Consider the following 25,913-nt stretch of genomic DNA (forward strand, 5'->3'; position numbering starts at 1 on the left):
GTAAGCAATGTAAGCCATTTACCATGAGAGGGAGTGGGTTGTTGGCTGATTTACCACTATTTCAGGGTCGCCGAGTGCCAAACAACCCTGAAACAGTGGTAAATCAACCAACAACCCACGACCCTCGAATGGTGAATTGCTTTTCTACCACTTCTACCATATAAATGAAAGAAAACACAGTTGTAACTTGCAAGGTTATTTAGTTATACAACTGCAACACAACAGTGGGCGGGGTCCATGAGCCAACTCAAGGTTGTTGACTGATTTACCACTGTTTTAAGCCAATCAGAATCCAGTATCTGAACTTGTGACTAGGGATGGAGCTTGTTAATTTTTATTGATAATGAGCACCTTATTGATCCTGCTTATTGAGCCGGGCTTTTATCGAGCCCACAATTGAGCGTTTTCTAATATATTGTGGAAAGATATGAGACAAATTCAGAACATAACTGATATCTTTTTTTATTGGCCAGTTGTTGCGACGTTGTTGTGAGTTTGTTTGCTTCCCATCATCTATGAAGATGGTGTGCAATTAGTGTGCAGTAAGTGTTAAATGGCTTTATATTATGGATAGTACTGTAATCATTTCTTGATCACCTCTTGATTGTTTAAACATGACATCATGGGCTGCTATGCTCGATAACAAGCTTGATAAGCCCAAATCTTATCGATACCGGGTACTCAATAAATCTGTTATCGGGTTATCGAGCTACCCTTCTTTAGGGCTCCATCCCTACATGTGACCACAAAAAGTGGTAGAAATTATCGTTTATCGAGGTATAAAAAGACTCACGATAATCGTATTGTGGAGATTTAATATATCGTGATATCGTCCTCCATCATGCACTGGGATCAATTCACTTTTTATTTGCCGAGCTGCATATATTGTACCACTTAAACCATCTATAATTGGTAAAAGGTACTTATAATTTACATACTTGATACCGTTCACTCTCTATCAAATGCCTGATCTACAACAAAATAAAACAAAATAGCCGATCTACAAGCTCACAACGTGTCGCAACGCGACGCTTTGTGAGCTTGTAGATAGGCTTTTTTTGGCAAATGTTCCGCCCCAGGATAATGGATTTTGATTATCGCGATATCTTAAATCGCAATTTCTTTTGGACAGAAAAATATCCGTTGACTTACTTTTTTTTTTCACTGACGAAAACGAAATAAAAACCAAGCTACGAAACAAGCCACGAAACCAAGCTACAATGACTAAATAAATACAATTTCGTCAACAAATAAACAGTATACTAAAATGTTATAGATAGATACCTTTATTATCCCAAGGGGGGAAATCAGTCTCCCAGAGGCAGCACAGCAGTATAAGGATATTTATAAAGTTACAGAGAAGTATGAAAAGAATAAAAGTACAGTAAAGAGCAAGGTACACCAAAGAAAGGGAACGAAGAATATATACATAGGGAGGGACACAAGGATTTTAATGTAGCTCGGAGTCCCAGATATGAAAAACTCCCAATAATTGTGAGGAAAAAAAAGTTGGTTTAGTCTATTTTCTGTAAAAGAAAAGAAAAAAAAAGAGAAGAAGAATTCAGCTCCATTTTTAAAGCCATGATACTATCTACACATTTATTCTTTTATTAACTAAATTCAAAGAGAGAATAGCTCAAGTTGAGCACCTTTGGCTGCCTTTCCATTGTATGCATGCTTAGACCTCTCCACTCCTGTGTGTGTGTGTGTGTGTGTGTGTGTGTGTGTGTGTGTGTGTGTGTGTGTGTGTGTGTGTGTGCGTGTGCGTGTACCAGATGCCAGCCTGTTACTGTGCGCCTGGCCAGTATCCTCTCTCGAACCAGCAGTACCGCCCGGTGGGCACAGTGCAGTACACCACCCCACAGAGCCAGCCAATGCCCCCACCCACACAACAGACAGGTAACACACACACACACACACACACACACACACACAAAGGTATTACACACACATACTCACACTCACTGGTAATACACACACACGCACGCGCGCAAAGAGTCCATAAACGCTGGGGCTAGCTCAGCTGTTTTCAGGCATTTTCTTTCCATTGTTTTCCGCTTTTCATGGACTGCCGTTTCATTACAGTATGAGTTACAGTATGAGTTACAGTATGAGTTACAGTATGAGTTACAGTATGAGTTGATACTGAGGGTTTCATTACTTACAGTATGAGTTGATACTGAGGGTTTCACTGGACCGTTTCATTACTTACAGTATGAGTTGATACTGAGGGTTTCATTACTTACAGTATGAGTTGATACTGAGGGTTTCATTACTTACAGTATGAGTTGATATTCATTACTTACAGTATGAGTTGATATTCATTACTTACAGTATGAGTTGATACTGAGGGTTTCACTGGACATAACAGTAGGGCTGTCACAATTATTACATAATCGTCTAATCGCAATTATTTGACATAATCGCAAATATTTTGTCATAATCGTGAATGTTGAAAAATGTTCATACATTGAAAACATTTTCAGAAATAGTGGAAATAGCAGATCTACAAGCTCACAACGTGTCGAAGCGCGTTGTGAGCTTGTAGATCGGCTATTTCCACTATCCACTATTTTTTTAAGTAGAAAGTTGTCAAATGTCAGTAATTTCTTTGTGTATTTAGGTTATGCGTCATATCTGCCATGTGCAACTTCAAAGCCTAAAAGCCAAACAGAAATGTAATTGTCAACGACAAAAACACAATTAAATCGTTAATGGCAATTATTTGAGTGACAATTAATTGTCATGTAAAATGTCATAATCGTGACAGCCCTAACATACAGTATACATCTTTACCTTTACCCACCATTCCTCTGCACATCCAGTAACATACAGTATAACATACAGTATACATCTTTACCTTTACCCACCATTCCTCTGACATAACATACAGTATACATCTTTACCTTTACCCACCATAACATACAGGATACATCTTTACCTTTACCCACCATTCCTCTGCACATCCAGTATAACATCCAGTATAACATACAGTATAACATACAGTATAACATACAGTATACATCTTTACCTTTACCCACCATTCCTCTACATAACATACAGTATACATCTTTACCTTTACCCACCATTCCTCTGCACATCATAACATACAGTATACATCTTTACCTTTACCCACCATTCCTCTGCACATCATAACATACAGTACATAACATACAGTATAACATACAGTATAACATACAGTATAACATACAGTATACATCTTTACCTTTACCCACCATTCCTCTGCACATCCAGTCAGTGTTAGGGTTAGGGGTAGGGTTAGGGTTAGGTAACCCTAACCCTAACCCTACCTTTACCCACCATTCCTCTGCACATCCAGTCAGTGTTAGGGTTAGGTAACCCTAACCCTAACCCTAACCCTACCTTTACCCACCATTCCTCTGCACATCCAGTCAGTGTTAGGGTTAGGGTTAGGGTTAGGTAACCCTAACCCTAACCCTACCTTTACCCAGCATTCCTCTGCACATCCAGTCAGTGATCATTTTAGTTCCTTTCTGTTCATTTCAGGGGGCGTCGCCATGTTGACTTGTGGCGGACATTTTTGTCTTTGAGCCGACAATAATATTATCAATAATATTATCAATACTAGAAGAGAAAATTTCTAAGAAATTTTAAGTGTGCCTGCAGCTCGCTAAGTCTGTGCAACCTTGTGTAGCGGTTGGTGTTAGCATTAGCGTTATTTCATTTGACGCAACCCGCGTGTCTGTATGACAAACGGTTCACGAGATCAAGGGTCACTTCCTGTTTGGTGAGGGGCACTTCCTGTTTGGCGAAATAGGCCCCAATTAAGGTCATGGACGATTAATGAATTAAAGCTGCAAGCAGCGATGACCAGGCCCTCGCAGCTCTACCCACGTCACAAGGCCAGCAGCCAATCAGAAACCAAACAGGAAGTCAGCCATTTCGACTAATTAGTGGCGTTTTGGAGCATTTTTGGCCGTTATCACGGGTCGCACTTTAACGACAGTTTTTTGAGAAAAAATTGTTTTGTGAGAAAAAAAATTTGAGAAAAAAACTTTTTTGAGAAAAAGAAATTTTGAAAAAAAAATTGTGAGAAAAAAAAATCTTGAGAAAAAAAATGTGAGAAAAAAAAATGTTGAGAAAAAAATAATTTTGAGAAAACAATTTTGAGAAAAACATTTTTTGAGAAAAAAATAATTTTGAGAAAAAAAAAATTGAGAAAAAATGTTTTTGAGAAAAAAAATTTGAGAAAAAAATTGAGAAAAAAAATTTTTTGAGAAAAAAAAATTGAGAAAAAAATTGAGAAAAAAAATTTGAGAAAAAAAAATTGAGAAAAAAAAATTGAGAAAAAAAAATTGAGAAAAAAAAATTTTGAGAAAAAAAAATTGAGAAAAAAAAATTGAGAAAAAAAAATTTGAGAAAAAAAATTTGAGAAAAAAATGTTTTGAGAAAAAAAAAATTTGAGAAAAAAAAATTTGAGAAAAAAAAAATTTGAGAAAAAAAAAAATTGAGAAAAAAAAATTGAGAAAAAAAGAAAAGGTATGACACCAGCCGCAAGTCTGTACGACAAACGGTTCATGAGTTATAGAGGCACTTCCTGTTTGGTGAAGGGCACTTCCTGTTAAAGAGGGGGCGAGGCTTAATCAATTACAGCTCATCCCTATTGGTCGGAAAAAGACCAAAGTTGTGTGAGCATTTTACATTTTAAATGACGTTGCTAGGCAAAAGTATGGCAGAGTTATGTGGCGCCAAAGTTTCTGGTTTTTTTTCGGAGTCCCCCATTCAAAGTCAATGGAGTTTTTGGGCGTTGTTTTTTGCGAATTACATCGCAATCGTAAAGCGGATCGGAAAGAAAAGTAATAGCACACCATTCCCGGCCGAGCCGCACATTTTGATGTATATATTGCGGGGGTGGCGTAAATCGTGCGGCAGTTATTACGTGCCGAAGTTTCCCCCATTCTAAGTCAATGGGGTTTTTTGGCGTCGTTTTTTGCGAATTACGTCGCAATGGTAACGCGGATCGGAAAGAAAAGTAATAGCACACCATTCCCGGCCGAGCCACACGTTTTGATGTATATATTGCGGCGGTGGCGTAAATTGTGCGGCAGTTATTACGTGCAGAAATTCGTGGCGAAAGACTTAATTAATTAAGTATGGCGGATTACAATAAGTGTTTTGCTATTGCATAGCAGGCACACTTAAATATTATCAATAATATTATCAATAATATTATCGGAAACGCATAAAGAGATTGCTAGGGATGGGACGATATTATCGTTTATCGTGATAAAAAACACTCATAATAATCATATCATATAAATCATATAATCATATCATATAAAAACACTCACGATAATCATATCGTGGAGATTTTATCATGATATCGTCCTCCGTCATGCACTGGGATCAATTCACCTTCTATTTGCCGAGCTGCATATCCGGTACCACTTAAACCCTCTATAAAAGGTAAAAGGTACTTATAATGTACGCACTTGATACAGTCTTTTTTTCCACACTCTTATCAAATGTCTTTGCCAAAAGAATAACCGATAGCGTTGCGACACGTTGTGAGCTTGTAGATCGGCTATTTTTTGGCAAATGTTCCGCCCCAGGATAATGGATTTTGATTATCGCGATAATATCGTAAATCGCAATTTCTTTTGTCACAATAATCGTGATATGACATTTTCATATCGTCCCATTCCTAGAGATAGCCCTGAATGACTATGACCGGCAGACCCAGGACCTCCCCAGAGTTCTGGGAGGTCCTGGGTCTGTAACCCAGACCCAGGACCTCCCAGAGTTCTGGGAGGTCCTGGGTCTGTAACCCAGACCCAGGACCTCCCAGAGTTCTGGGAGGTCCTGGGTCTGTAACCCAGACCCAGGACAATGAAACGTTTGAGAACTACTAGGCCGAGTGTCTCAAAACGTGCCATACACAGTGTCGTAGTAAATCACTGTCATACATATTCTGAAGGAAACTTGGGAGACTTGACGTTCAGTATTTGGGTCTTATGATCAAAATAAGATTTTCTGTGACTTCACTCTGACATCATGTTCTGATGTCACTGTGATGTCAGGGGAACCACTCTTAACAGAATGGATTTGCCGCTCTGACATCACGCTCTGGCTTCATGTCCCTTCTATGCCCATATATTTTATGCCCATCTAGTCGACAAATTGATGTAAGAACATGCCCATATATGGGCATTCCCACCCAACCAGAAAATCGGAAGATTTGTCAGACATAATGGACGAACCCTGGTTCATTTGCATGGATTGAAGTGAAGTTGCCTCCGCTCTTTCTCTGTCTCATCCTCGCTCCCCCGCCCATCCCACTCATCCTCCTCCTCCTCCACATTTCGTTCCGTTGCACTCAGCACTTTTATTTTCCCCGTGTTCTGCGTTCTTATGGCAGGTCCACAATGGAGCTCATCTCATCTTCGGAGCAAAAGCTGCGGCAGGGAAATTAGGCGACGCCCCCCGAGGGCGGTCGGAGGAGCGGAGCAGAGGAGCTAATTACAGCACATAGCAGCGGCTTTAGGCCCCATTGTGTTCTTTTAGCCTCCTCCTGTTGGCCCACGCAGTGCCCCCCCCCCCCCCCCTCCTCCTGTTAGCCCACGCAGTGCCCCCCCCCCCCCCCCCCCCCCCCCCCCCCCCCCAATCACATGCACATTTAGCATTGTTTCCTCCCCTTGCCACGCTCAGCATAAACTGCACTATTATGCAGCAAACCTGTCTGGGGGAGGGAGGGGGAGGGGAGGGAGGGGCACCAGACGTTTGGTAAAAGGTACTTAGAATATACGTACTTGATACAGTCTTTTTTCACTCTTTATTAAATGTCTTTGCCAAAAAATATCCCTAGGAGGGAGACCAGACCATGAGTTTCAGACTATTTCAGAGCGTTTTCAGAGAGACCACATGACTTACTGTATCATACTATTATAATTTGGGGGCGTGTCAGTAAAACATGTGACGGAAGCAGAGAGGCCGGACACGGGGCGGGCCTTTAAGTAAAACATGTGACGGAAGCAGAGAGGCCGGACACGGGGCCTTTAAGTAAAACATGTGACGGAAGCAGAGAGGCCGGACACGGGGCGGGCCTTTAAGTAAAACATGTGACGGAAGCAGAGAGGCCGGACACGGGGCGGGCCTTTAAGTAAAACATGTGACGGAAGCAGAGAGGCCGGACACGGGGCCTTTAAGTAAAACATGTGACGGAAGCAGAGAGGCCGGACACGGGGCCTTTAAGTAAAACATGTGACGGAAGCAGAGAGGCCGGACACGGGGCCTTTAAGTAAAACATGTGACGGAAGCAGAGAGGCCGGACACGGGGCGGGCCTTTAAGTAAAACATGTGACGGAAGCAGAGAGGCCGGACACGGAGCGGGCCTTTAAGTAAAACATGTGACGGAAGCAGAGAGGCCGGACACGGGGCGGGCCTTTAAGTAAAACATGTGACGGAAGCAGAGAGGCCGGACACGGGGCGTGTCAGTAAAACATGTGACGGAAGCAGAGAGGCCGGACACGGGGTCAGTAAAACATGTGACGGAAGCAGAGAGGCCGGACACGGGGCCAGTAAAACATGTGACGGAGAGGCCGGACACGGGGTCAGTAAAACATGTGACGGAAGCAGAGAGGCCGGACACGGGGCCAGTAAAACATGTGACGGAAGCAGAGAGGCCGGACACGGGGTCAGTAAAACATGTGACGGAAGCAGAGAGGCCGGACACGGGGCAGTAAAACATGTGACGGAAGCAGAGAGGCCGGACACGGGGCAGTAAAACATGTGACGGAAGCAGAGAGGCCGGACACGGGGCAGTAAAACATGTGACGGAAGCAGAGAGGCCGGACACGGGGCAGTAAAACATGTGACGGAAGCAGAGAGGCCGGACACGGGGCAGTAAAACATGTGACGGAAGCAGAGAGGCCGGACACGGGGCCGGAACGCTGTCTGAGAGGCCTATAATTCTCACAGTGAACCGGTCTCTTTTCCTGACTCTCACTACGACTCCTCCTCCTCCTCTTCCTCCTCCTCTTCCTCCTCCTCCTCCTCCTCCTCTTCCTCCTCCTCCTCCTCTTCCTCCTCCTCCTCCTCCTCCTCCTCCTCCTCCTCCTCCTCTTCTCACGCTATTAACAGCCCTCCTATTTATTATTACATTTCTTTCTTCAGGGGTGACTTTTCAAAGCCATACCTTGTTATTTTTGTTACCCCCATTATATCGATTGTCAAGAGTTTTTCTATCTATTTTTGCTTTGATTGTAGTTCTTACTAACCACAATAAAATGTTCCTTGATCAATACCTGTACCTCTTAATTAGTTTGGGTTTTGAACGTTCAAATGGGCTCGCCTAGCATGCCTTTATACAATTGTTGTATACCTGTTGTTGTTGTTTTTTAAGTGCTTCTGTACCTACCATGAGAAAGCTTAAAGCGCCACTATGTCACTTTTTCTTTTTAATGTATACAATGTAATTACATTTTCTAATCTGCATTTGTCTTATGAGGACCCTCATCTGAAAACATTTTGTGCCATAGAAATGCTTACATTTCTTTCAAGATTTTTTTTTCCTTTTTTTTTTGAAGATCTATGTAGATCTATGTTGTGAGTTTGTAGATTGGCCATTTTAAAATAGCTGGTGTCATAGGGCTCAAGTGGTTAAAACATATTCGTAGACCAGGGGCCTGTTTCACGAAAGCAGAATTAAATAAGCCAGGATTTAAGCCAAATCCAGACTTGACAAAGCCTCCTCCATATAGCCTGGTTTATCCCGTTCCACTAATGATGGTTTATTCCGTTCCACTAACACCAAGCCAGGCTGAGAAGGAGAGACTTTGTCAAGCCAGGATCGTAAAGCCTGGTTTATTCCGTTCCACTAACACCAAGCCAGGCTGAGAAGGAGAGACTTTGTCAAGCCAGGATCGTAAAGCCTGGCTTGGCAAGGGCATGGGCTTTCCTTGAAAAGCCCATGCAGTCGAGCGTTGATTCCTTGATCGTGACCAATCACGGCACCGAGGAACAGAGCAGGGTTCTTCTGCCCCACCCCCCACATAAAAGGCATGCTATAGCTGCTATCAGTGGTGAAAAAAGTACTCATATGTTTTACTCAAGTAAAAGTATCAATACTGCAATGAAGACATACTCTGTTACAAGTAAAAGTCCGGAATTAAAAATGTAGTAAAAGTATCAAAACGTATGTAAAGTACAAAAAGTAAAAGTACTCAAAATGCATTATGTCCCATTTCAAGTTTTCAAATGTAGGAAAATCTTTTGAAAATAGCAGATCTACAAGCTCAGAATGCTTTGCATTGTGAGAAGTATAGTAACTAAAGTTTTCAAATAAATGTAGTAAAAATAATAATATTTTGGATCTCAGATGTATAGTGGAGTAGAAGTAAATAAAGTATTGGAAATTGGAAATACTCAAGTAAAGTACAAATACGTCAGATTATACTTAAGTACAATATTTAAGTAAATGTACTTCATTACTTTACACCTCTTGCGGCTATAGAATAATCACATGCACCTAGATTACTCTTATGGCTAACTTAATTTAAAACACCCTTGCTACATTGTCAGCCATTTTTTATAATATAATAACTTCAGTAATATATTATCACACATCTAACAACAATGTGAAGTATAGTGTGCCTATAACAGAGTGACTGACAATGACATATCACACAAGTCATATGATTCATGATTTATTCACTATTTCAGTAATAGGCCTATAATTAAATTGATTATATCTTGTTGTATTGTTTTATTTCATTTTAATGCAGGGTAATTAAAATGAGTATATATACTAACATAGATGTTGAAAGGGTAATTTGTTTAGATTTGGAGTCATTGGACTAAAAGCTATTTCACAAAACTTGAACAAAATGACACTGGATTAACAAATATTGGCTGTTAGCCTGGTCCGGAGCAGGCTAGCTTCACAGCTTAATCTCCATGGTAACTAAGGTGGGATAAATTTCATGAAACCAAGTTCAGGCTTAACATATCCAGGTTAACTGGCAAGGCTAATCTGCCAAGATAATTCAGCTTTCATGAAACCGATTGAGCTCTGACCCAGGCTTTTTAAAGCCAGGATAGCTGATAAAGCCAGGCTTTATCCCTAATCTAGGTTTCGTGAAACGGGCCACAGGTCGCTTGTTTCTTTCGCGAAATCTGGCAACACAGTTGTCCACCGTGCCCTCCTCTTTGCATCCATCCATCCATCGTGCCCTTCTCTTTGCATCCATCCATCCATCCATCCATCCATCCATCCATCCATCGTGCCCTTCTCTTTGCATCCATCCATCCATCCATCCATCCATCCATCGTGCCCTTCTCTTTGCATCCATCCATCCATCCATCCATCCATCGTGCCCTTCTCTTTGCATCCATCCATCCATCCATCCATCGTGCCCTTCTCTTTGCATCCATCCATCCATCCATCCATCCATCCATCCTGCCCTCCTCTTTGCTCAGTGGGCAGAGAGACAGAATGTTTCATTCTAAATGGGCCTCATGCTTGGGTTTTGTGAAGTGGAGGTGAGAGAATGACACCTATAAAGGGTTAGGGTTAGGGTTAGGGTTAGCCCTAACCCTAACCCTAGCTCCAGCCAGGTCCCCGCCGCAGGCCGTCCATCCATTCCTTTTGTACTTCCTCCTCTCCTCTTGGGCCAAATTGATTGCCGTCGCTCTGGCTAAAAGCCAGGAGAAATTGAAGAATTGTCCCCGCACCTCCCCGACGCTCTCGTGCAGGGGCGTCAATTTGGTATGGCCAGGGGTATGCGGTTGCCATACCCTGGGTCCAGGGGGGGAAATAAAAGTTACTTTTAAATATAAATCCATGAATGTCTCTTTGTCTATCTGCGCTGGTTATTGTGTTGTTAAATTACAGTAAAATAACTACAAATGCAAAATGTAACAAAATGGTCAGATATTATAATTATAATTATTCTCCACACTTGTATTCTCCCCAGCTTGACAAAATGGTATATTTCCCAGTACGCAGGTCAGCTGCACAGGTGCAATGCATTATTATTAATTGTGGCACGTTTACTAACATGCTAAGATTAGCTGCACTTGAACAACCATTCCAGGCTGCCATATCCAGCCCAAGAAACCCTAGAAACCTGTTTTTCAGACATTATGAAAATAGCCGATCTACATGCTCACAACACCTCGCAGCGCGAGGCGTTGTGAGCATGTAGATCTGCTATTTTCACAATATAACCGTGTTATCCAAAATGTAATGCCTCTTATCCACGAGGACTCCCATCTTTGCCATACCCTAGCTTTTGCTGAACTGACGCCACTGCTCTCGTGCCTGGTTCATTCTCGGTTGGTTGTGCACGAGAGTCGAGCACCGAAGCGTCTCCAGCCACTTGTATTTATTTATCTTTTTCACTCCTGCCAGGACTCCTTGACCCTGATGCATTTAATCCACCCTGATGCATTTAATCCACCCTGATGCATTTAATCCAATGAAAGAAAACAACCTGTTTATACATTTCAAAGGATCCTTTCATTCAGAGGATCCTTTTCGCACAAAAAATATTATTTCCATGAAATGTCCCCCCCTACCAGTACTTTTGCCGTGGCGAGGGGTTGTAAACATCTTGAGCGGTAACAGGCTGTTCATTCAGCCTTCTGTCCTTTTGATGTCCACTTGAGTCATTGATTACATAAAAATCACGTTTCGTTCCCAAATAAAAGCTACTTTTTCCCACCCACACCCAGAGTCTGATCAGCTGAAATCATTACTCATGTCTGCTCACAGGGGCAGGGGCGTCACAGCAAATTCTGGGCCCTGGGTACAAGGATTCATGAATGTTCTTCATAGGGGGAGAGGGTTTAACCCAAGACTGGGAACGCATTATTTTGTGATTTAACAATTGAAAAATAGCAGATATACACTGCGAGCTTGTAAATCTGCTTTTTTTTTTTTTTTTTTAATCTTTGAATATTTCAAATCATTCTATTAGGTTTTTTGAAAGACCTATATGTTTCTATGTCAGTGGTGCTCAAACTTGTTCATGTGAAGGACCCCCAAAAGTATATGTAATTGGCCACGGACCCCCATCTCAAAATATTCAGTTCCAGGGACCCCACAGAAGCAACATTTGAGTTTAAAAAAATACATAATATGTATCTTTGAATATATTATATTCAAAGATTTGCACACATTTTCACAACTTTTAAAAAATGGCAGGTCTACAAGCTCGCAGCGCGGCACTCGGTGCCGCACTGTGAGCTTGTATATCTGCTATTTTTCAGTAGTTAAAGCATAAAATAATTAAGGCCCCTTCACCTTGGGCCCTAGTAACGCAGTCCCACTTTTCCCCCCCTTGTGACGCCCCTGCACAGGGGTATCATTTGGGGCATCGGGCGAAGGCAACTGTCACCCCTTAGTGTTCACATTTAACCTTAAATTCTGTTATTTTTTGAATATTGTCCCCAACTCTGAATTGTTTTAGCAGATTAATCCTCCCAATCGATGCTTGTCCATCTGCATGTGACACTTTATTATAATTTTGATTTGATATTATGCAGCCATTAATTTACTAACCACGTTCAACGTGGCATCGCAATTTTGGGAATCATAGGAAAACATGTTCAAACATTTTCTCTTTTCGCCCCCAAAGAAATAGTGAAAATAGTTGATCTACAAGGTTGAGAGCTTGTAGATCCACTATTTGCTATTTTAGAACTGGCTCTATGGTATATCATTTTTTGCCACCCCTCTGTCTGCTCACTTTGCTTTGAAGAATAAGACTTTTATTATTTTTTCTGTTTCTTTTTCATTGGTTCTCTAGGTTACCAAACTGTGATGTTTCTTTTTTCATTGGTTCTCTAGGTTACCAAACTGTGATGTTTATTTTTTCATTGGTTCTCTAGGTTACCAAACTGTGATGTTTCTTTTTTCATTGGTTCTCTAGGTTACCAAACTGTGATGTTTCTTTTTTCATTGGTTCTCTAGGTTACCAAACTGTGATGTTTATTTTTTCATTGGTTCTAGATTACCAAACTGTGATGTTTCTTTTTTCATTGGTTCCCCAGGTTACCAAACTGTTATGCCAAATCAAGCGCAGAGCTACCAGAGTGTGATGGGACTCCAGCAGCCACAGAGTCAGAACCTGGTCACCGGCCAGCATAGCAATATGGGGAATCAGATGCAAGGCATGATGGTCCAGTACTCCTCCATGCCGTCTTATCAGGTGTATATTCAATACTCCTCCATGCCGTCTTATCATGTGTTTATTCTCCTCTAAGGAAATCCCAGTCTACGTAGGCCTGTCAAATGTACAGTATTACTTAATTGTCTAATTGCAGTTATTTGTTATCAGTTATCACATTGTGGCACTCTGTGCCACGCTGTGAGCTTGTAGATCTGTTTTGTTTTTGAAAAATCTTGACAATTTGAGTCCCGATTCTATAAATGTCTTCTAAATCAGTGGTTCTCAAACTTTTTCATGTCGAGGACCCCCAAAATTACATGTATTTGGCCGCGGACCCCCATCTCAAAATATGTCGTTCCAGGGACCCTCCAGAAGCAAATATTTGAGTTAAAGATGTTTTTAAAAAGATATATTCAAAGATTGGCAAAAAAGAAAAATCAAGCTTGCAGCGTGGCACTCACGCTGTGAGCTTGTAGATCTGATATTGTTCAATAGCTAAAGTATAAAACAATTCCAGGTCTTATTGGCTTAAAGGACAACTTTAGTTTTTTACAACAAGGGTTCATATTTTAGATTGTAATTAAAGAATATAAAAGATGAGTGTTAAAATTATTTCATTTACTTCTTTCTATTCTTTTAGAGATTCTTATTTCAGTGGTTGGTGTATGCGTACAAGTGGCTAAATATGTCATTTTACACAGAATAAGCCCATTCCCAAGATACAACGCAACCTTTCATGGTTGGATATGACTTATGGGGGCTAGAAGTCTTACTGTAAATAGCAATAAAGAAACTGCTTTCTTATTGTGTAAAAAAATACATATTTAGCCACTTGTACGCATGCCCCCATGCGTACGCAACTACGCATGCCCCACATTTTAGCACGGTAAACGCGATAAAACAATAGAACGAAGCAAATGAAAACATTTTAACACCCACTTTTTCATTTCTCTAATTACAATCTAAAATATGAATCCTTGTTGAGTTGTCCCTTAAGAGCATCCGTATGAAGCAGGTATGTGATGTGTCTCTCTTCCCGTCCAGGTATCCACGTATGGAGCGGGTTAGGGTTAGGGTTAGGGTTGGAGCAGGTATGTGATGTGTCTCTCTTCCCGTCCAGGTATCCATGCCTCAAGGCTCCCAGGGCGTCCAGGTGTCCATGCCTCAAGGCTCCCAGGGCGTCCCACAGCAGACATACCTCATCCCCAACCAGTCCAACCAGGGGCCCATGGCTGGCTCTGGGGTCCAGGTCTACTACAGTGTTATCACGCCCAACCAACAGAACTCAATGAGGTAACGCTATAGCTCAGGAGTAGGCAACCTTTTTTTTTTTTGTTTAAAAATTTTTTTTTTAAACAATATGTTTATTTTTATTTTTACATTCAAAACAATATATACATCACAATAAAAGCAAAGCTCAGAAAAATAAACAAACAAAAAAAAACACAAAAAACAAAACCCCAAAGAATACAAAATAATCATAACACAAAGAGCACGTACATCACATCAACATCACAGCAGGCCAGACAAATGACCGTAGAGGGAAAACAAAACAAAGAAACAGTCACCCCACTCCTGGTTCCTCCATCAGATAGGAAAGGTCATTTCCCTTGACATACTGAATAAAACTTCCCCATATTTTCTCAAATAGCTCTTGTTGGTTTTTGAGAGTGTAAGTAATTCTTTCTAAAGGAAGGCATAAAGACAGTTCCTTAAACCACTGAGTGATGCTAGGTTTCCCTGTCTTTTTCCATGAAAGGGCGATAACCCTTTTGGCTTGTAGGAACCCAAGGTCCAAAAATGTTATCTCGCAATTTTTTATCTTATGGCCAATCGGGTAAAGGCCTAATAAGAAGAGTTTTGGGTCTAGCTCAATATTAATAAGTAGTATCCGTTGTAACTCCTTTCTAACCTCCTCCCAAAACTCCTTTATTTTGGGACATGTCCACAAACAATGGAACAGAGTGCCTTTATCATCGTTACATCTGTGTCTGGGATATTAGGATAAAATTTGTTTTTTTTTCTGGCGTGATGTACACCCTCATCAGCCAATTATATTGCAGCAATTTTAAGTAAATTAGCAAATTTACAGCGAATGACATCCCTGCACATAATTCTACTTTCATTAAAACTCTGAACTTTGACTGTGGAGGGAGTCGGCGAGACGGTGGATTATTGAGTCTAATGATCATTATAACAATAGGTGGATTATTGAGTCTAATGATCATTATAACAATGTCCTACCAATGAAAATATGTCAGAATCTTTGATGGCGTGTCATTAAAACTTATGTCGACATGGAACACTGACTATCTAGAAAATAAAATCATGGCACTTCATTTCAAAAAGGGTTGCTGACCCCTGGTAATATCTAAAAGAACACGCCAGCTAACAGAACTCGATGAGGTAACAGTGGCAGAGTGCATCTCTCCACTCCGACATGTCTCCTTTCCGACATGTCTCCATTCCGACACTAACCCTATCTCTAACCCTAACCCTAAACCGAACCCCCATGGGAGTGTCGCCACTCAGACAATAAGTCAATTTCGGAGTGGCGACATGTCGGAATGGAGAGAGCCTCCCACAGTGTCAGTATGTTGATTTTGACGTCAATGTTTGATGTTTTGTTTTGGTCTTTTGAATAAAATTCCATTTAGTTTTGCTCACATTTTAGTCATCTGGAAAGTTTGAGCGTTAAGTCTAGTTTTAGTCAACTAAAGTTTGAGCGTTAAGTCTAGTTTTAGTCAACTAAAGTTTGAGCGTTAAGTCTAGTTTTAGTCAACTAAAGTTTGAGCGTTAAGTCTAGTTTTAGTCAACTAAAGTTTGAGCGTTAAGTCTAGTTTTAGTCAACTAAAGTTTGAGCGTTAAGTCTAGTTTTAGTCAACTAAAGTTTGAGCGTTAAGTCTAGTTTTAGTCAACTAAAGTTTGAGCGTTAAGTCTAGTTTTAGTCAACTAAAGTTTGAGCGTTAAGTCTAGTTTTAGTCAACTAAAGTTTGAGCGTTAAGTCTAGTTTTAGTCAACTAAAGTTTGAGCGTTAAGTCTAGTTTTAGTCAACTAAAGTTTGAGCGTTAAGTCTAGTTTTAGTCAACTAAAGTTTGAGCGTTAAGTCTAGTTTTAGTCAACTAAAGTTTGAGCGTTAAGTCTAGTTTTAGTCAACTAAAGTTTGAGCGTTAAGTCTAGTTTTAGTCAACTAAAGTTTGAGCGTTAAGTCTAGTTTTAGTCAACTAAAGTTTGAGCGTTAAGTCTAGTTTTAGTCAACTAAAGTTTGAGCGTTAAGTCTAGTTTTAGTCAACTAAAGTTTGAGCGTTAAGTCTAGTTTTAGTCAACTAAAGTTTGAGCGTTAAGTCTAGTTTTAGTCAACTAAAGTTTGAGCGTTAAGTCTAGTTTTAGTCAACTAAAGTTTGAGCGTTAAGTCTAGTTTTAGTCAACTAAAGTTTGAGCGTTAAGTCTAGTTTTAGTCAACTAAAGTTTGAGCGTTAAGTCTAGTTTTAGTCAACTAAAGTTTGAGCGTTAAGTCTAGTTTTAGTCAACTAAAGTTTGAGCGTTAAGTCTAGTTTTAGTCAACTAAAGTTTGAGCGTTAAGTCTAGTTTTAGTCAACTAAAGTTTAAGCGTTAAGTCTAGTTTTAGTCAACTAAAGTTTGAGCGTTAAGTCTAGTTTTAGTCAACTAAAGTTTGAGCGTTAAGTCTAGTTTTAGTCAACTAAAGTTTGAGCGTTAAGTCTAGTTTTAGTCAACTAAAGTTTGAGCGTTAAGTCTAGTTTTAGTCAACTAAAGTTTGAGCGTTAAGTCTAGTTTTAGTCAACTAAAGTTTGAGCGTTAAGTCTAGTTTTAGTCAACTAAAGTTTGAGCGTTAAGTCTAGTTTTAGTCAACTAAAGTTTGAGCGTTAAGTCTAGTTTTAGTCAACTAAAGTTTGAGCGTTAAGTCTAGTTTTAGTCAACTAAAGTTTGAGCGTTAAGTCTAGTTTTAGTCAACTAAAGTTTGAGCGTTAAGTCTAGTTTTAGTCAACTAAAGTTTGAGCGTTAAGTCTAGTTTTAGTCAACTAAAGTTTGAGCGTTAAGTCTAGTTTTAGTCAACTAAAGTTTGAGCGTTAAGTCTAGTTTTAGTCAACTAAAGTTTGAGCGTTAAGTCTAGTTTTAGTCAACTAAAGTTTGAGCGTTAAGTCTAGTTTTAGTCAACTAAAGTTTGAGCGTTAAGTCTAGTTTTAGTCAACTAAAGTTTGAGCGTTAAGTCTAGTTTTAGTCAACTAAAGTTTGAGCGTTAAGTCTAGTTTTAGTCAACTAAAGTTTGAGCGTTAAGTCTAGTTTTAGTCAACTAAAGTTTGAGCGTTAAGTCTAGTTTTAGTCAACTAAAGTTTGAGCGTTAAGTCTAGTTTTAGTCAACTAAAGTTTGAGCGTTAAGTCTAGTTTTAGTCAACTAAAGTTTGAGCGTTAAGTCTAGTTTTAGTCAACTAAAGTTTGAGCGTTAAGTCTAGTTTTAGTCAACTAAAGTTTGAGCGTTAAGTCTAGTTTTAGTCAACTAAAGTTTGAGCGTTAAGTCTAGTTTTAGTCAACTAAAGTTTGAGCGTTAAGTCTAGTTTTAGTCAACTAAAGTTTGAGCGTTAAGTCTAGTTTTAGTCAACTAAAGTTTGAGCGTTAAGTCTAGTTTTAGTCAACTAAAGTTTGAGCGTTAAGTCTAGTTTTAGTCAACTAAAGTTTGAGCGTTAAGTCTAGTTTTAGTCAACTAAAGTTTGAGCGTTAAGTCTAGTTTTAGTCAACTAAAGTTTGAGCGTTAAGTCTAGTTTTAGTCAACTAAAGTTTGAGCGTTAAGTCTAGTTTTAGTCAACTAAAGTTTGAGCGTTAAGTCTAGTTTTAGTCAACTAAAGTTTGAGCGTTAAGTCTAGTTTTAGTCAACTAAAGTTTGAGCGTTAAGTCTAGTTTTAGTCAACTAAATCCATAGTTGATTTTGTCTAAAACAATGTACTCTAGCGGGCCATAATGGCGTCGCAATGCCTGATTTGACACTTGGTTGCTGAAGTGTTGTGGGCTTGTAGATCACTTGGTTGCATGCTGAAGTGTTGTGGGCTTGTAGATCGGCTAATTGACACTTGGTTGCATGCTGAAGTGTTGTGGGCTTGTAGATCGGCTAATTGACACTTGGTTGCATGCTGAAGTGTTGTGGGCTTGTAGATCGGCTAATTGACACTTGGTTGCATGCTGAAGTGTTGTGGGCTTGTAGATCGGCTAATTGACACTTGGTTGCATGCTGAAGTGTTGTGGGCTTGTAGATCGGCTAATTGACACTTGGTTGCATGCTGAAGTGTTGTGGGCTTGTAGATCGGCTAATTGACACTTGGTTGCATGCTGAAGTGTTGTGGGCTTGTAGATCGGCTAATTTCAGAGCACAGCACCCGAACGCAACCGAACATAAAATGACTTGTCTTTTAGTTCTACTGGATCTCTTCTTGCCTGGTTAATAAACCAGACCGAACACAACACCACCCCCTGGCGGTAGTGGTGTTGTAGTACGGTCTGGCACGATCGATTGAGATTCTATTTCCTCAACCAGCTTCAAGGGTTGGCCAATCAGGGTTGTATGCTTGGGGCATGTGGTTTCTGTAGACTTGGGGCACGTGGTTTGGGGCAATGACGTAGAAATGAAACCTCTTCCTGAAATCCCAGACTCTCTTCACAAAACGAAGTGTGTGATAGAGGCTGGCAACACCAGGCAAGATCTCTTCTCCAATAGTCCCTTCCTAACTTTTTAGTCTATTTTTTTTTGACTAAATTGTCAATATGTTCACTCTTAAAGTTATACCATGTAACTTTTTTTATAAAACAAATCTTAAAATTGTCCTAACTCTTAAATCGCTAAAGTTTTAGAACACCCACTCCGTTATTTTCAGCTTCTGAAGCCTTCTCTTATTATGTTTTCTATGATCCTGACCGGGGTCCGGTTTTCGCGCAAACATTACGTCATCATACACTATCGGCCAATCACAGCGAGGGTTATACACTGCCGGCCAATCACAGCGCATCTTGAAGTGGGGTCGCTAGCTATCACAATAGGGCGGCCATATTTGTAGGCGCCCGTGTGTCTCTATCTATACTCGGGTGAAACACTCCGTTTCTCCGGAATGCTCTAAAGATAGATCTCGGTGAGGTGGAGGCAGACGCGGGGGTGACGCGGGGGTGTGAGGCCCGGTCCGCGGCGAAAAACGGCCGAAAGACGCGGACGCTACTGACCACTAGTTGAGCAACTTACACAGTATAGCTTTAAGTTTGACTTACTTTCCGTCAATGAAAAAAAAGGTAGTCGATGAAAGATGTTCTGCATAGTTGTTGTAGACTAAATCAACACTGTAACTGTAGCAAAGGCTTTTCAGCTAACTTTATAAGTGTGTACTGTATGTACTGTATGTACTGTATGTATCAGCTAACTTTATAAGTGCGTACTGTATGTAGGTACTGTATGTAGCTAACTTTATAAGTGCGTACTGTATGTAGGTACTGTATGTAGCTAACTTTATAAGTGCGTACTGTATGTAGGTACTGTATGTAGCTAACTTTATAAGTGCGTACTGTATGTAGGTACTGTATGTAGCTAACTTTATAAGTGCGTACTGTATGTAGGTACCGTATGTAGCTAACTTTATAAGTGCGTACTGTATGTAGGTACTGTATGTAGCTAACTTTATAAGTGCGTACTGTATGTAGGTACTGTATGTAGCTAACTTTATAAGTGCGTACTGTATGTACTGTATGTATCAGCTAACTTTATAAGTGCGTACTGTATGTAGTGCGTACTGTATGTAGTGCTAACTTTATAAGTGCGTACTGTATGTAGGTCAGAACCACTTATTTGTACTGGAGGCACCAGCTGAGCAAAAGGAGGGCAGCGAGGCGACCCCCGGGGAGATGGATTTGTTGAGGTTGGGTGCCGCCAGCTACCGTCAAGCTCCTCGAGACAGCACTAACCTGCACCACTTAGTCACCCAAGCCCGCTTCACTCATACGCCGAGTTGGAGGTGCCCGGTGTGATCGAACCAGTGTTGTTTTTGACAACAAAATTGATTTAGTTTTAGTCATAGTCTTTTTAATAAAATGTCATTTAGTTTTAGTCATAATTTAGTCACCTGAAAAGATTTAGTTTTAGTCAAATGTTAGTCAACTAAATATAAGATTTTAGGCGACTAAATCTACAGTTGATTTAGTCAACTGAAATGTATTTTGGCAGGCCCTGATGGCATCATAAAATGACTGATTTTACACTTGGTTGTGTGCTGAAAATAGCAGATCTATGCTCACACAACGCATCGCGTTGTGAGCTTGTAGATCTACTATTTTCAGCACGCAACACCTGAGAGCCACCGAACATAAAGTGACCCTCTTCTCCACTAGTCCCTCCCTAACATTTTAGTCTAGTTTTTATTTTGTTGACGAAATTGTCAATATATTTAGTCTTAGTTTTAGTCATCACAGCTTAGTTTTTTATTTCGTTTTCATCAGTGGAAAAAAAACACAGTCGACAAACATCTTTCGTCATAGTTTTACTCGACAAAACACTGGATCGAACACAGAACCCTTGCGATTGATTCAATCAAAGGCAACTGCGCTACCGTACTCCTGAGCTACCCGGGCAGGCGGGCGCTTATAGGTTCTGTAATTGTTGCGAGGGGACTTGAGAAGCAGCCGTTAGATAACCATCGCCACACGTTTTTGTCCCCTTAAGTTGTTTTCTCACAACATCGCAAAAGTTTCGTCGAGTTCAGAGCATAAAAGTAGACGCTACACCGAGTGCACTCGTCCTAACCCCGATCATCAGTCTGCTGCTGCTGCTGCCGCTGCCGTCGTCACCTCTGTGGGAACCAGCGCGCGGAAAGGAAAGGGTCACTTTGAAAGCAGGCTCCCCCCCACCCCCCCATCCACCACCCCCCTCCACCCCCTTCTTCCCCTCCCCCTCCCCCCAAACCCCCTTCAGGGACCTCTTTTTTAGTAGGCCAACTCAAGATGATTTATAAGGCCAGATATCCAGTGAGTCTTAATATAACATTGTGGGTCCCGTGTGGTGAGTGTCTTCTCTCTACACCATCCTTCATGTTGGCCCGCTGCTGGGCTGCAGACGACGCCGCCGCGCTGCTATTCCTCAGGGGTCTCTGCCTCTCCTCTCCTCTCCTCTCCTCTCCTCTCCGCCTGTCTGCAGCAGCTGCTGCCTCTGTGCTTTGGGGGGGGGCTATCTCTGATGCATCTGCCCCATCCATCGCTTTGCTTATATCCTTATTAAATCAGGATGGAGGAGCTGCCAGCAGCCCCTCGAAAGCAAAGGAGAGGAAAAAGTGGCACGCCGGCAATTTGGTTACCGAAGGGGAGGGGAGAGGGGGGAGGGGAGGGGGGGAGGGGAGGGGGGCCCGCAATGATAAATGCTCATTGCCCTTGATTTGTTTTGATTTGGCTGAAAATGAGGTCCGTTGTGACTCCACCCCACCCCCTCTGCTCCCACCCAGCAGGCAACATGCCCCCCCCCCCCCCCCCCCCCCCCCCCCCACTACCATGTGATGAGGTTATTTATTGCCCTTCTAATGTAATACAGGCTATCGATCCCCAGTGCACACCGTGTTCCACTTGGCTAATTTAGCCCGTTTTTAGGCCAACAAGCTGAATGCTGATTACACAGTGTGCGACTGTTGGAGGAAAGGTGCCGTGGTGGAAGAAGTACTGCGATATTTTTACTTATAAATAAAGGATAATTCCAGAGTAGTATTTCCAGTCGCATTTAGTATGGAAAACCTGCAGATCATGTCTGTCAGTCCGTCCGTCACACCTCATGTCACGCTCCGTATATGGCCAAGACAGAATTCCTGTGCAAGTGTGACTCGCGTCACGTCATGGCAATTGCCCATATGTGGGAATGCCCATGTATGGACATAGTGTGTCAGTCTTGTGATACTGATAACCATTCTGGTGAAAATCTTTAATCATTTTGGTCCCTGGGTAAAAATCATTTTGAGATGATGGTCTGTGGCCAAATAAACATCCATTTGGGGGTCCTTGACATGAAAATGTTTGAGAAGTACTGATCTAGGTCTAGCACCCACTTAGGAGACCATTTGTAGGATTTGTGTACCATGTTGCCCTCTAGTGGCTCCAGTTGAGATGTGTATCTTCCTATATTAACACTTGCCACACCAAAAACGTCCAGGAACGTGATAAGAATTACCGCGGTGCAGCGTCACGGCCCCGTTATCACGTCGTGTTAACTGGTTACCATGGTAACCAGGTGCAGCGTCACGGCCCCGTTATCACGTCGTGTTAACTGGTTACCATGGTAACCAGGTGCAGCGTCACGGCCCCGTTATCACGTGGTGTTAACTGGTTACCATGGTAACCAGGTAAACAGGTGCAACGGCAGCCGCTGGTCGGCGAAAAAAAACGTCATATCCCATGATGCATCTGGAAAGCTGCTGCTGTCAACTTTCCCTTCCTCATTCACATCCATTTATCTGGGTTCCTCATTCACATCCATTTATCTGGGTTCCTCATTCACATCCATTTATCTGGGTTCCTCATTCACATCCATTTATCTGGGTTCCTCATTCACATCCATTTATCTGGGTTCCTCATTCACATCCATTTATCTGGGTTCCTCATTCACATCCATTTATCTGGGTTCCTCATTCACATCCATTTATCTGGGTTCCTCATTCACATCCATTTATCTGGGTTCCTCATTCACATCCATTTATCTGGGTTCCTCATTCACATCCATTTATCTGGGTTCCTCATTCACATCCATTTATCTGGGTTCCTCATTCACATCCATTTATCTGGGTTCCTCATTCACATCCATTTATCTGGGTTCCTCATTCACATCCATTTATCTGGGTTCCTCATTCACATCCATTTATCTGGGTTCCTCATTCACATCCATTTATCTGGGTTACTCATTCACATCCATTTATCTGGGTTACTCATTCACATCCATTTATCTGGGTTCCTCATTCACATCCATTTATCTGGGTTACTCATTCACATCCATTTATCTGGGTTCCTCATTCACATCCATTTATCTGGGTTACTCATTCACATCCATTTATCTGGGTTCCTCATTCACATCCATTTATCTGGGTTCCTCATTCACATCCATTTATCTGGGTTCCTCATTCACATCCATTTATCTGGGTTCCTCATTCACATCCATTTATCTGGGTTCCTCATTCACATCCATTTATCTGGGTTCGGTAAAATGGCTTTTTCCTCCCTTTGTTTTCCCACATTGCTTGTTTGGTCAAGACAGCGTCATGTTCTATGGACTATTTATTATCCAACTCATGCATCGTCTACAAGCTCGCAGCGCGGCACTCGAAGTTGTGAAAATGTGTGCAAATCTTTGAATATATGTATTTTCAAAGCGAACGTTTGTAACTCAAATGTTGCTTCTGGGTGCAGTGTTTCCCCTAGGCAGAAGCTGAAGGAGTGGGGGGAGAGTTGCGGGGAGCGGCATAGCGTTCGCACACAGCGTGGCGTGCAGGCGAACATTTTTCTGTGTTTTTCGGGTTGGGTGTGTTTGCGCGATTCTAACACAGTTAAAAAATGTATATATAGATTTGTATTTTATAACAACATTGGCCATTATCATCTGATCTTTATTTTATTATCATCAACATTTGCCATCATCTTCAGTTTCAAAGTGCTTTATTTACACACAAAAATAAATACTATTTGGCTTTTCAAACTTAAGTAAATAACCTAAGTAAGTTCTGTTGTCAGATTTGTCAGGAGGGATAAACAACCAGGTCTATGAAAACAAGCCCAAAATAAGTGAATATAGGCCACATTTAAACCTAAATACTTCCGCTATTTGAAAATAGCCGATCTACAAGCTCACAAGCAACCACCAGGGGCGTCACAAGGGGGGGAAAGTGGGACTGAGTTACTAGGGCCCAAGGTGGAGGGGCCTTAATTATTTTATACTTTAGCAATCGAAAAATAGCAGATAGGCCTATACAAGCTCACAGCGCGGCACCGAGTGCCGCGCTGCGAGCTTGTAGATCTGCTATTTTTGAAAAGTCGTGAAAATGGGTGCAATTCTTTGAAAATATGTATTTCTTAACATTTGTAACTCATATTTTGCTTCTGGGGGGTCCCTGGAAATATTTTGAGATGGGGGTCCGTGGCCAAATTCATATAATTTTGGGGATCCTCCTTCACATGAAAAGGTTTGAGCACCACTGACACTCCCCCTATGAAGAACATTAATGGGGGGCCCACAGTGAAGCCTTGTACCCAGGGCCCAGAATTTGGTGCCCTGGCAACCACCATTATTATTTACAAGCAACTTTACAGAAATAAGAGCCCAAAATGGCTTATAATAGTCTGACCTGGCAACACTGCATGGTATTTCATCCAACCTAGCCCAACATGGCTTATATTATCAGACCTGGCAACTGCATGTTGTCATTTTCTCCACACACTGTAGGCTAGGTTGCTTGCTAACAGTCATACACAAACTGCACATTTAGCCACAGACAACCACAAACTACACCACTCTAAAATCATTATCAATACGTTTTTAAATGAATCTTGAGAAATGTACAGCTAAGCTGTAATGATGAATGGGACAACAAGTAAACTTCTCCTGTAACAGTGCCTAATAGGTACTGCCTATGCGAAGCAAGTGGGTTTGTACTCGGTGCGCAGCTGTTGTTTCTCCATCCAATCAATGAGTGTAGCAGAGGAGCGCTATAATCTCCTTCCAGCCGTACCTAACCGAGAGAACAACCGTATTCTAAACATAAGTCACGTTGTTGTGAAAATAATTCCTCTGCAAAAAAAAAATATATATAAAAAAATAAAAAAATAAAATCATAGAGCGGCGGCCAGATTGTAATTAAGGGGCGGCGGCCCGCCACTCCTTAATGCATATAGGGGAAACACTGGGGTGGTCCCTGGAACTAGATATTTTGAGATGGGGGTCCGTGGACAAATACATATCCTTTTGGGGGTCCTTCACCTGAAAAGGTTTGAGAACCACTGACACAGTAGTCTCTCAAGAACAGACTAACTGAGCTCCAGTTAAGTGAAAAAGGACTTTTTCTTTGACGACGGCTGGCCAGATTGCTGACATAGAAACATACGTTTTTCAAAAAACCTTAGAAGGATTCAAAAGACACTTATAGAATCGGGTCAAAATTCAAATTTTCACAATTTTTCAAAAATAGCAGATGTACAAGCTTGCAGATGTACAAGCTCACAGCGCGGCACTCGGTGGCAAGCTTGTATATCTGCTATTTTTCAATAGTTAAAGCATAACATAATGATACGCAATAATGTGTACCCGTTCTGAATGGGTTAAAACAATACAGTAGGAAAGATACGTGGCAGTTAATCTACTTTGGTTATGGCAAAACTATGGCAGCCCAAGTGTTAAAAACCGTTGGTGGGGTTCTTGACATCTTCTCTTCTCCTGTGTTGCAGCTCCTCCGTGGGGTTCCTGCCTCCTCCTGGATCGGAGCAGATGCAGTTCCCGCGGCCGTCCTCTCCCTGTAGCTCCCAGCAGATCCCTGCACAGCAGTGCTCAGGTACTGTTGATGGATGGATAGTGATCGATACGTTTTATTATCCCAAGGGGGAGATCAGTTGCCCAGAGGCGGGCACAGCAGTTAAGGTTACAAAGTTACAGGGAAGCATGAAAAAAAAAGTACTGTTATGTAGGGCTGTCACGATTATGACATTTAATAATGATTAATTTTCTCTCAAATAATTGCGATTGACGATTTAATTGTA

General features: G+C 41.4%; 1 protein-coding gene across 1 annotated transcript in view; it reads left to right on the plus strand.

Moving 5' to 3' along the window:
- The window catches only part of LOC308308142 (R3H domain-containing protein 1-like), a gene marked incomplete at its 3' end in the record, with an annotated part of 127,372 nt that overhangs the window by 100,022 nt on the left and 1,437 nt on the right, over positions 1–25,913 (plus strand). The window contains exons 18-21 of the mRNA XM_080753507.1: positions 1,776–1,899; positions 13,036–13,193; positions 14,275–14,447; positions 25,605–25,708. Coding sequence (XP_080609633.1) covers positions 1,776–1,899; positions 13,036–13,193; positions 14,275–14,447; positions 25,605–25,708 — 559 coding nt within the window. The remainder of the gene's footprint in view (positions 1–1,775; positions 1,900–13,035; positions 13,194–14,274; positions 14,448–25,604; positions 25,709–25,913) is intronic.

This window comes from Nannobrachium achirus (assembly GCF_963921795.1).
Source record: "Nannobrachium achirus genome assembly, chromosome: 22".
NCBI lineage: Eukaryota > Metazoa > Chordata > Actinopteri > Myctophiformes > Myctophidae > Nannobrachium > Nannobrachium achirus.